We start from the raw sequence: 12743 nt of genomic DNA, 5'->3' as shown, positions 1-12743 counted from the left end.
TCTCACAAAGTGTAAATAAACCCACTCACTGTTTTAACCACACCCCTGAGGTTGTTCTGGCTTATGGCATTGATATTGAAAATTTAAAAAGCTTTTATCAAACCACTTTTGAATTCTTTGAAAATGTCCTTACTGGACATCTATCTGTAGCTAGATTCCATCAGCTTTTAATTCAGTGCCATGTCTCAACATGACAAGACAGTGAATAAGAATATAAATTTATAAAAGATAGCAGAATTCATTGTTGGCCTCTGCTAAGAGAAGCACATTTTCTCTTCATTTCTTTAAATACACCACCATCTTTATTTGCATGCTGTAATTTAAATTGTTCTGGGATATGAAATACCTGATTTATTAGGCTCTGAACAAGACTACTCTAGAGCAACAGTAAAGAATTTGAGAATATTAGCATACCCAGCATGCCCTGCAGTATTACCTGCTTACTTGTGGTGGCACAGGAGAGGCAGTTATACTTTATTCAGAGAACTAACTTAGCTAATTATTAGGGGCAGAGATGGGCATGTTCTCTGCATGACCACTGCCACCGCGTATCTCTTTAAAGCAGAATTTCAACAGTTTTTTTTTTTTTTTTTTTTTTTTTGAGGGGTTGACTGTCTTTAAAGCTGCTGATTAAATGTTAATGTGTCACTATGCTCAACATGGACAACACTCACTGTTCAACAACTGACTTTAAACTTAATTTGGACAAACAAACCAATGATCTTCTGAGTCTGCTGGGGAAATGATAGTGAATGATCCAGATTCTGGCTCAGTGTGGGTTATATAAGTATGAATTTATGAAATCAACTAAAAATTATGGATTTGTTTACACAAGGACATAATATTATGAGTGAAGAGAGCTTTCCTTTCCTGAAAACATCAGACCAGATAAACTATGGAGCTCTGTTCACCTCTCAGCTGGACATGTGCTTAGGGGTTTACATCAACAGAGTGACTTATTATTTTTGTTTTCAGCTACGCTAGCAACATGGTTCCAGAGATAGCACTGTCAGTCTGTCTCACTGATTGACCAACCCATCCCAACACCATGAGATTTACACGTGTGGTAGTAAAATGTGTCAACTATCGGATGGATTGTCATGGAATTTAGAAAAGACAGTCATGCCCTTTAGGACAAATTGAACTTTAGAAATACTCAAATTAAAGAACAACTACCTGCCAAATACCTGCAAAACTTATCACTTCTCATTGTGACAGCCCTGCCTAATTTCCTTTGAGTCATCAAAGGTAATAGAGCACCGACAAACAGTCCAGTTTGGAGCACCTGGGATAAATGTGCCCAAAGGATAAAGCATAGCCCAGTTTTGTTCTCGCTTTCTCACCACGCCTCATGCCTGCAAGTGTTGGAACGTTTTCTCTTCTGTTTGACTTTTGATTTGTTTTGCTTAACAATACCCTACATGACATTATGCTCAACCATGCACATCTATATTATGAATGAGACTGACTGACACACTTTATCTATCAAGTTGCTTATTTTTGTTACAATGAATACTAAAATTTACTGTCATTCATTGTGTGGCCACAGCCTAGGGGCCAGGTTATGACATCATCACCTGGAGCTGATGATACTGAAGTTAGCTTCAGATTTGGCAGTTCAGGGGAAAGTTAAGGGAAACTTAATTCACAATAATGAGTGTTTTCACTGGTTTTGGATCTAGACTTGTCTAATTTGGTCTGGATGTGCTATTTTTTGCATTTCCAAAACAGAATGAAGGTTTCATGAAACTGAGTAACTGTGTTTTAAAGAATATTTAGCTTGTCTGGGATGACCCAGTCCAGAACTGATAAGTCTAATTTTAGCAGTTTTTGATCTCAACCTGATCCAATACCAGATTGGCCCTACACTGGATGAAAAAAAAATGCCAGCAAATCACTCTTTCTTGCAGTCATAAATAAAATAAAGCATTTAATTAGCTGTTTATTAGCTGTTAGCTCCTGGACTGTATGAAGGCTGTGGATGTCATCTCACAAACTGCTTTTTTAGTAGTGGAAATGCCCATATATAAGCTGTAACCAGTCTATCATTCTGTTTGTCAGTGTAAAACTGACATGATACTTATACAGTTTGGTAACTGGTGTGAATTTTAATGCTCCACACAGGATGTTTTATAATGATGTGACTCTAAACTCAAATGTAGTGCCAGCACAAATTCCCTTCTGACAATACAGTGTCCCATGTCAAGGTTCCTTAAACACTAATGGACAGAGTCTATGAAAATTGCTCTGAAGTATTCATGCTGTGCAGAGGATAAATCCTGACAAGTTTTGTGACTGTTTTCTTATGCTAGAAGTCAAAAAGTTGTACCTCTCGTCTGGTACTCTGTATTTCTAGCCAGGCTCGCCTCCTGAAACCCCCTTTTCAACCCCAATAACTCATGCAGCATCTTTAACCTCAGCCCCCATCCTCATAGCTCCTCCAATGCCTGCACACAGCAGCTCATAATGAATTTAAAACCAGCTTGCTGGTATACACACAGCCTCAAACAAAGCTGCAGGCCATTCTGCAACACTGAGCTCCAGCTCATCCCCTACTCTCCACCACTGCTGGATGCTCACTGTGGTCCCTCCACCCCCAAACCTCCTATTAACTCTAATATGATCCTGTGTTGCATTAATTTCATCACTTATTTATGCATGTCTCTGTATGATCACTCACACAAATATCAATAATTTATTGAGCATGTAAATTTGCAGTTGCTGTTTGTTACTGGTGATATAATGTCATATATTCATTTGTTGACTGTGCCCCAGTTCTATACTAAATAGTGATTCTATGCAGATTCGTAGTCTGCATTCACACTGGAAAGGACCTTAATTCAGTATACTCAAAGATATCGATGTGCAATGAAAACACCCTTGTTTCTGAAAGTGCTGTTAAGTTACCATAATGGATGTTGACATGAGATTGTTTTCTCAGCTGTTGCCAAGAATGTTCTTTTATTCTCAATTTTCAAGCCATCATGGACGAGACATACAAAAAGGGCTTTGAATTATGGAAATTTTCAACCTCCTCAGTTCCATGAAACATGGGCAAACTGCATCTGCTGATGAAAATAGTGCAATATGGTGGAAAATTCCAGAAACAGTTACTAAGTGGACCTTGAATAGAGAACTGTTTCCCAGATCAAGAATGAACTGTCAGGTTTTATTTAGCTCTTTGCTGGCAGTAGAGTTCCAAGTTCCAAGGTTGCCCATGGATTTACATCCGCCTGTGCACATAATACATCATTTCCGGTTAGTCCAAACCAATGATGTTTTATCCCAGCAAATCTAACAATTTTGATCATTCACTCGTTTTGTGTTTTTACTCAAATAATGTTTTAAGTCAATGTTTTAGCTCAATAATGTCCAAATTGGACATATTATTCGATTGATTGCCATGACATTTTGTGCAGACAATGAATTTAACAGTTGTGGTTTAAGTATATAGAAGTATGAAATGTAGTATAAAATATCTTGACAACTATTAGCTGCATTGCTGTCAAATTTGTGTCAGATAATCAAAGCCCTTACAAGAAAAATAAGAATGATAATATCCCGTGATCCTGACTTTTCCTGTAGCACCAATATGGGGTTAACCTTTCTTATTTTTACTGAAATTACTCAACAAGTACTGGATAAATTGCACAAAATTTGATACACACATGGTACACTGGAGAATGACCTGTCATGAATTTCATTTAGATTTTTTCCATTTAGCACCATTATCAGGTCAAAATTTTAATAAGTCCAATACTTTGCTTACTGCTTACTTTGCTTCCTATCAGCCTCTACTGAACTTGTGTTTAGTATAAATTAGCAATTGTTAGCATGCTAATAAACTAAACATATATAGTGGAAATTGTAAATACACATGCTAAACATGTTAGCATTGTCATTGTTAGAATGTTAGCATGCTGATATCACAGGGCTGTAGACTTAGCTGCATTATATCACATTCCATTGCAAGTAACCTCAGTGTGCTTAGATTAAAATATATGCACACCTATTCACCCATCCAAAGGCAGCAAGGAACCAATATCTACAGACATGCAGAGCTGTGACAGATCTCAGATCATCTGGCAGCATAGAGTAATGGAAAGCAGACCCATCAGATTACATGATTTGTATGACATTTCACACAAACTATCTTACTATGCACTGTAAAAAGAAAAAAAAAAAAAAAAAAATTAAACATGTAACATTTACATGTGATATATATGTGATATTTTTATGTTTATTTTTTCAAATGACAGTAATTTCCTTGGTGGAGAAGAGCTCTACCTGTAAAACAACAGCTATATACTGTATTTGTAGTACAACCAGTAAACATAATTTCACACTTTACAATGTCAAAGTTTTCTACAGTATTTTAGGTTAGGATAATGTCACGTCACATCTGACAACCTCCCTATTCTCTGCTGTGGTTTTTCAACATTCACAACACACCTTACTGGAGTGATTCACTGCATACCTGCATGGCCTCTGAACGCCCACACTGAGGCGTGGACAAGAACATCTGAGTTCCTTGGAAGTCATCACACGTACAACCAAATACAGTTAAGCACGGTGTTGTAGATTAGGTTGACGTACATAATCACACACAGGCTTTCATGTGGACAAATCACACACACATTTGTACTCTTATGATGTGTTTCCTTTTCCACAGCATAAATCTATTTATTGGTTTATCACACTAACCACATTATTAAAATTCATGAAATATTTTCCCACTTATACTCAAACACCAGCCAACTCTATATCCATGTATGTATACTGTGCACCTAATATGAGGTATGCCTATTAAATAACAAGACTAATGCTGTAATACAATTTTATTGAACATAAACATTTTTAAGTGTCTTTCTCCTTCAACATACTCCCCTTCTGCATCAACACACCAACAAACACCGCTGCATTTGGGTCTTCCACTGATCAAAGGTCTTGTTCGGACAGTTGACTCAGAACCTCTGTCATTCTTTTCTTAACTTCTGATACAGACTCAAAACGTGTTCCTTTGAGCACAGATTTGATCTTAGGAAAAAGGAAAAGGCACACAGTGCTAGATCAGGTGAACAGGGAGGGTGATCAAGCACTGATTTGTTTTGGGGCCAGAAACTGCTATTGATCAGGAGTCAGAAGTTTTGGAACAACTTTGGCACACACTTTTGCCATGTTCAAATTTTCATGCAAAAATTTGCAGAACTGTTTCTTTATCAATGGTGACCATTTCTGCTATCACTCTTATACTGAGTCATTGATCATTTCAAATGATTTGTTCAATTTGTTGAATGTTTTCAGAAGTTTTTGATGTGCATGGGCACCCAGAATGCTCATCGTCTTGGACATCCTCTCTGCCTTCACAAAATCTTTTGAACCATTCAAACACACCTGCATTTTTTTTAAATATTACACCATAACTACCATAGAAATTGTCATTAATTAATGATGAATTTACTTTGGGTGTTTTGATGGTTTTAATGCTATCAGAAATTAACTGTGTGTTATCTAAATTAGCCTCTTGTAGATTTTGTTTTATTACAGTATCATAATATTAGAGGGTTTTCTTAACCTTTCACAGTACAAGAACAACACAGGTATATTGACTAGGTACAGTTCCTCTAATACCAAAGCACAAATTTTACACTATATTCAATCTTCTGCACTACACTTTACACAGTTAGTATTTGCTGCAAGTGCAACAATTCCACCAGTGCTATCATGATCCACTGCATACTATGCACAACGTCTGAAGTGGAATATACTGTATTCATACTGTATTGTAATGTTGCAGGGTTACTGTAGAGATCAGAATTTTTAAATTAACACTCCTGCAAGGCTCCAATGCAGCAAGTCTTTTTCTAAGCCTAGAAGGACACCTGGTGGTGAAGGAGGCCTCTGTGCAGTAAATCTTGCTGGAATATTCTGCAAGCGCTGACAAGAAATTGATTCATTTCTCCTCACTAACACTGTATTTTCAAGTCTCTCCATAGATCTTTTTATGTAAAATTCACTCACATTTGCATATCCAGTATTTATATTTTAGATATTTAATTAGTAATTTTAAGTATAGTTTTCCATGCATTCTTTTATCTTGTGTATCTTGTGTCTGTGTATCATGTGCTTTTATCATTACATCACTCTTGATAGCTGTGTAATTCTCACATAAACAATATATTTCACATTATTAGTGTTGTTTAATTTGTGCATATCATTTAGCTAGTATTCCCATATAGCTAGTATATAGCTCAGTATACCCATGTTAGTTCATCATAATGTAAAATCATTTGTATTTTAATTGATATATTTTGATTCAATGTTATTGCTTAATTAAGCAATATGTTTAAATGTAATAATTATATATAATACATTTATATTATTATATAAACATAACCATATAGTCCACACACACACACATACATGCACATGTCTGTCTGTCTGTCTGTCTGTGTGCACACGTTTGTTTTTCTATTCTGGTGGGAACCCTGACCTGACATATGACTCACCCAGTGGGGACCACTATATAGTTTCGAGAACATTTACAGTTAGTATTGTATTCTTATATTATTTACAGACCTTGATAACCAACTAAAATGTTTAATGAGTTAATGTTCTAGTGAAGTTTTTTATTGAACACATTGCAAAAACAATATATTATACATCATATGTCAGCAGTACAATGCGTTTTTACATTTCATCTGTATCAAACAAACAACAAACAGAAAGAAAACTGAATCAACAGATTTAATGGCATTCTCTGTCAACCCAGTACTTTCTTATTCTGATAGTTCACTTGTATCTCTCTCCTCCTTGTGCAAGTATTGTGTGATATTGCCTCATGCACTTGAAAGGCCTACGACTGCTAGGAGAGATACCAAGAGATTTCACACACTCACAGACACACACAGACAGACACACACACACACACACACTCTCACTCACACATATACATGCATTCACACACCCTCCGAGAGCTGGGAGATGAGATAGGCAATTTATGTTGTCTGTTGACTGCCGGAGCTTGAGATCACTCCACTCAGCCCCGCGGATCAGTAATAGTGCAGAACAAAGCACTAAAATATTGGAAAAAATAACACAAGGTGTGTCTATTAGTATTTCCTTCATTGTGTGGCTTGTGGTTTGGAGAAGTTGACTCACATTTAACTCCTAAATATGAAGGAAAGCAGGTTGTTGCAGTAAAGTCAGGTGTCATTCAAAGCCAGCCTTTATGTGCTGCCGTCCAGTGGTGAATCTTGGGAAATAATTTGGACTCTGACTGCATTGCAGCCAAAAAAGAGGGCTGGAACCAGCAGTTACGGGGCTGGGCAGACAAGAAGAAGATGGGAGGGGCACAGTGGATTTATTCTACACCTATCTCCATCTCTTAATCCCACCATCTTTTTATTCAGTGTGTGTGCTGTTATGAGTGCAATTCACTTACTCTGGACAGGTGTAGCGAGGCGTTTTAATGGCAACAGAATGAATGCAGAATGAACAGCATGCAGTGAAAAACAGTCCAAAGGCAGAGATGAATGATACTACATAACTTAATTTTATTTGGCTGCAATTTACCTGATGTATAATTTCCTGACATTGACATTGACTATTAAAAGAACCTGAATTTCAGATACATCAAATTGATCAATTTAAAACAAAATTCCCATGACGTCGTACCATTACCCAACAACAATTTATTGTTGCGTCAACAGGTGATTGTTTGTTCGCAAAATACAGCCGAGAGAGAAGAGAAAGGAAAAAAGCCAGTGAATGTTTCTGTTTCTCAGAGCTGAAAACCAAAACCTGAGCATGAATCACACTGGCAGGGAAAAAACTCAGAGAAAAGTCGTCAGCTGATGAGAAGAGTAAAGTCAACTCAGTCAAATTGACACGGTGGAGATTTTGAAGCCATGCAGTTAACAGAATATTGCCTTCAAAGAACACTCGCACATGCTTTTCCAAAATCAAACATGCATTGGGTATTTCAGTGGGGTAAAGAAGTGTAAATACTCAACATTTTAGCAATACAAATTTCTAAATGTTTCTGATAATGAATATTTGTAGAGCATGTTACACACTTTTTCCAGCAATCCCTTTATTCACTTGATTGTTTAAGCAAATGATAAATGAACATTATTAAGTAAAAATAAAATATAAAATAAAATATATATTTAGTATGGATCTGCCTTGATGCTGCCAATGTGTGTCACAAAAACCACAAGCAAATTCAATCACTACTACTAATTCAAAGAGCATTTTGTAAACGATCAATCATTGCAAGCGCAAACTCAGTCATCACAAGGCTGTGAGTGCAGTTCGGATCACAGTGGTCACGGACAAGTTCAGCATCTCCTCTAGAAGCCACCTCACTAAGGCTTTTATTAGTTTAGTCACCCATCTGGAAACTTCTCCTTTTCTTTTTTTAGGAAAGGTGTGTTTTTGTTTGGCCATCCTCTTGGAACAATTATATTTTCTTTAGAAAAAAACTACGAAAATCATGCAACTACCATTTCATTTTTGTGAGACAAAAACCAGTTGGTGCTCTTGACTTGATTTTTCTCTTGCTGCTGGTTGGGAGATTTGGATGTGAGGTCAGCGTGGGCATTTTAGGCACTGCCATCCTGTTTGAGCCGCTGACTTCGAGCCTTGTAGACCTCGATCAGTAAATCTTTGACATACTGGATTTCTCGCTCCACTGACTCCGCCTTGTCACGAAGCTCCCGGTTCTGCCCCTCGAGGCCATGCAGCTCCTCCTCCAGAGAGTCTAGCTCCGCCCTCTTACGCAGCCTGTACCTACAATAGAAAACAGTGTGTTTAGTTAGTCTTACAGGTTTGTGCTGCCTTGCATCTTTATTAATGAGTCAAGTGAGCATGACCTTTGAGCTACATTAAGTAGATTACTAACATAGCTGAGATATCCCTTCCCCAAGATAACTGCTGTTTATTCCACCAACTGCAGGATTCATGACTGATCAGTTTCTACCTTTTCACACTTATCTTTTCTCCTGCTACCGTTATATAGACTCCTTCAATGTGTATCTCATTTTACCCAGATGTGAATAAATGACATTTACACACACAGACAATCCAGACTTATAGAAATGCTTAGGTGGGGCTGAATCTGGCAGGCAGTGAGGGACTTTCCACTTCCCTCCTACACTCTCTGAAACATTTAAAGCACTGGGGTGGCTGGTTTATGTAACACTCAATCCATGTTCAAGTGTAAAGCAAAACATGTATACAGGCATCATTAACTGATGGAGGAATATGATCGGTAACGACCCAGTCCAACATTGGCTGAATTAAAAAATAATTTTAATTAATTAATAATTAGTAATTAGTAATAATTACTGTCTTAACAAACCAAAGCTGGCTACAAAACCTATTTTTACATGTTTACAAAGATTGAAGCCTGCAGAAAGAAAGTGGAAAAAGTCAATTGTTTACCTATGAGCAGCAGTTTTGTTCTGGTCTCTCTTCTTCTGCTTCCTCTCTCCACTGCCAGCATCCAGAGAAGCGGCGCCCATCACCAGAGATGGTTTAATGGAGCAGTGCTCATCCTTTAGCCTCTGGGTGGGGCGGTGGATGGGGGCACCCATCAGTGGCCCCTCACCCTCCCCTCTGGACAGACATTCATAGCTTTGGTCTGCAAGGCATTCTGGATAGAGGTAGTGGCCATGTTGGGGCTCTACAGCCTGTGCTTGTGACGGCTGATCTAAGTCACCTATAAAGCTATGGTAAGGCTCTGTGCTGGCCATGGACTGATGGAAGTAGCCGTCACCGGCCACCATTGTCTCTTGGGGAATACTTCCAGAAAGTCCTCCATCTTTGCTGCAGTGCAACACATCGAGCCCTGTGCCGTCGTAACTTACATTGACCTTAACATTGTGCATCAACTGTCCCTCTCGCTTGTGGTGGCTCTCGTATGAGCCACCAAGACAAAAACCTCGAGCAATCTCTTCACTGCAAAACATTCCTTCTGAAAAACAATAACTTTCCTCTTCCTTCAACGATAAAGCACATTCTCTCACCTTCTTGACGCTGCCGAGGCTGTTCTTGCTTACTGTCTTCAGTGTGGAGTAGTGGTTCACAGACAACTCTGTGCTTCCTGAGTAACTTCCCCTGGAGCCCCACGTATCAAGTCCAACTTCCTCCCCGACTTTCACAGTCTCACTGATTATTCTTCGCCCGTTGTTGTGGTGGTAGCGGTGATGGTAGTTGTACGGAGCAGGTCGAGCAATTTTGGTTCTGCCGATGGGACCGCCACAGAAGCTGGCCAGGTCCAATTCCCCTGTTGCCAAGGTAACAACCACAGGGCTGGTTTCTGATTGGCTGGACCCATAGGACCCATAGGGTAACTGATAATAAGACTGGGAGCCCATGGCTTGAGCACCCTTGTCACATTTTGAGGATTTCTCCAACTTGCTTGTCGTGGATGTGGACTCGGAGCGGAAGTAGTCCTCCAGCTGAGCCAGCTCCTCCTGCAATAGAGAGGTCATGACCTCCAGATCCGAGGGCACCTTGACATCTTGTTCTAATGGCGAGGGTGGAAGGGAAGAGCTTGGAGAAGACTCGGTCGTCGACACAAATGAAGACAAATCAACTTTTTCCGTCATCCAATCTGAGTGACCATCACCTATAAAAATTTAAAATAATACCCATATAGTAAGTAAAACAATCCATTTTTTCATTCAGCTGTTTGTATAGAATAACTGAAATAAAAACTACAAATTCAGGAAAAAATTCTTAAATGACGCAAGGTTGCGAGGATAAAAGCTTAAGTTAAAATCAAGCAATACATCCAAAAAATCCAAGTGAACAACTAACCGATCATCTGAAAATGATTGAACAGCATCGTCTGCATTCGATAAATATCCACTTAGCTGTACTCACTGTACGACATTAGCCCCGTGCTGCACTGCGGCTCCGACCTCAGGATGTGGAAAAATAAAAAAGCGTCTTGGCAAAACTCACCAATTAAGTGCTGCCTCTCCACTGGCTCCGCCCCCGTCCTTGGCCGTGATTGGTTGTGGCTAGCCTGTTGGAGAAGGGGAGCGCCAAGCTCGCCTGTGGAAATGGGAGGAATTTTCTTGCGAAGGATCGATGCCGCCATTGTGTCGTCTGCTTCGATCGAATTGTTCACAAGCACAAACCGTGCACTGGGTGGATGAAAGAGTAGTTGAAGACCTGTGGGAAAAATTAGGGAAATAAACAAATGTCACAATTTTTAATTCATTCTTAAAAACTCCAAGTTCAGCTCTAAAACAGTAAATAATTCCCCTGAGATATTTTTTTAAATTATAACTATTAATATTTAAAAATAACACTCTAAAAATAAGTTTATATTAAAACTTTAATGAGTTCACATTAACTCCCTTTCAGTTCTTTTCTAGTCACCTGCCACCTTACACTGAGAAGATTTATAATAACTTTCATAACTTTTGTCATAACTATTTAATTATCAAGCAACATGCAAAACATTCAGCTGACGTACTTAATGTAACTATAAACTATAAGAAAATAATGACAAAACATCTTTTAAAAAACGTGAAAAAAAAAACTTTATATTATTTGAATTACAGAATTATAAACTTTTACATACATACTGTAGACAGTTATTTTACATAATGTAACTTGTAGAAATACGTGGCGCACTGAAAAATACATCATGCAGCAGAAGTCAAGTAAGTTCAGAGTTTTGGCACATGAAAAAGTCATTTTGACAGTCACTTTAAAACAGTAGTAATGGCTGAAATCGCCCTGTAAAAGACGTAAATTAATGACTATATACGTAGATAACAGCGTAAGTTAAAACAATGTCTGAAGTGGCTTGTTAGCTAAATCTCCTTACGAACTTTCCTGTGTTCCGGAAAGCTAGAAAACAGTTTTACTTACCCCATAGTTTCTGAATAGTCTTGTAAAGTGCGTTGCAGAAGCAAAGCACACGAAGCTTTATGGTGAGGAGGAAGGCAGTCACAGTTTAAAAAGCCATGTTTTCCCTTTTGGAAGTCAGGGACTCTTCTTGAAGTGCTATTTCGACGAAAAGACTAGCAGACAGAAAGTTTTTAAATCCGCTACTTCTGCAACTCCTAATGCCCGGACCTGATCACATGAGATGAAATTAATCCGCAGTTTACAGCGTTCACCCGGCCGTTACGTCATGAACCTGGGGACTTTCCCATTATCCAGAGGCCACAGACTGTTTGTGTAACCAGCACACACTGATCTAACATGTCCTACTTTATTTTACTCTAGATTATCTTATTTCGATTTAATTTTGCTTTACTTTTAATTCAACCAAATTGAACCAGTTGTTATAGAACTAATAGGTTAAAATTACAATAAATACTGTTTTTTTTTTCTTTTCTAGCCGTCATGCTCTCTTTAGATGATAAATAAATCAGAAATAACTTCATTATTAAAACTACAAGTTGAATAACTGTTGCTGTTTTCTATTATCCTGCTGGAAAAAGTCTCAAAAAAGAACTTTGCCTTCTAAGACACAGCAGTCCCTGTTTATCTCATCCAGTCATGATGAAACAGCATATTACAAATATTATTAAAAACCCTAAACGCACTTTAACAGGCATAGTGCATAGGATCGAGGGATATGCTCAGCAGACGGTAAAGCCGGCACTAGTTTTCGGTGCGCCGTAGCGGAAGGACATCATGTTGCAGTGAGAAGGTGTAACTTTAGTTGCAGCCCTGTTGCATCAGATCCGCTGGGGATTCGCTGAGCACTA

The 12743-nt window shown here is 38.4% G+C and overlaps 1 protein-coding gene across 1 annotated transcript; it reads right to left on the bottom strand.

Annotated features, from left to right (window-relative positions):
• Nucleotides 1–7532: 7532 nt before the first annotated feature.
• Nucleotides 7533–12127, bottom strand: atf5b (activating transcription factor 5b). The gene is made up of 4 exons (XM_018693293.2): nt 11896–12127; nt 10975–11187; nt 9448–10636; nt 7533–8793 (listed from the first exon to the last, which is right to left on the bottom strand). Exons 2-4 carry the CDS (start codon nt 11111–11113, stop codon nt 8607–8609), a joined length of 1515 nt encoding a protein of 504 aa, XP_018548809.1. The 5' UTR covers nt 11114–11187; nt 11896–12127; the 3' UTR covers nt 7533–8606.
• Between the last annotated feature and the right edge of the window lie 616 nt (nt 12128–12743).

Source organism: Lates calcarifer, linkage group LG21, assembly GCF_001640805.2.
Source record: "Lates calcarifer isolate ASB-BC8 linkage group LG21, TLL_Latcal_v3, whole genome shotgun sequence".
In the NCBI taxonomy this organism is placed as follows: domain Eukaryota; kingdom Metazoa; phylum Chordata; class Actinopteri; family Centropomidae; genus Lates; species Lates calcarifer.
This window is presented reverse-complemented; position numbering and strand designations above follow the sequence as displayed.

What these genes read in the sequence shown, in the direction of transcription:
- atf5b (XM_018693293.2), bottom strand. Translation starts at nt 11,113, where the DNA reads ATGGCGGCATCGATCCTTCGCAAGAAAATTCCTCCCATTTCCACAGGC. An exon ending in GGAGAGGCAGCACTTAATTG is followed by an intron (nt 10,637 to 10,974) that starts GTGAGTTTTGCC and finishes AAATTTTTATAG; the next exon opens with GTGATGGTCACTCAGATTGG. An exon ending in AACAAAACTGCTGCTCATAG is followed by an intron (nt 8,794 to 9,447) that starts GTAAACAATTGA and finishes TTTCTATTGTAG; the next exon opens with GTACAGGCTGCGTAAGAGGG.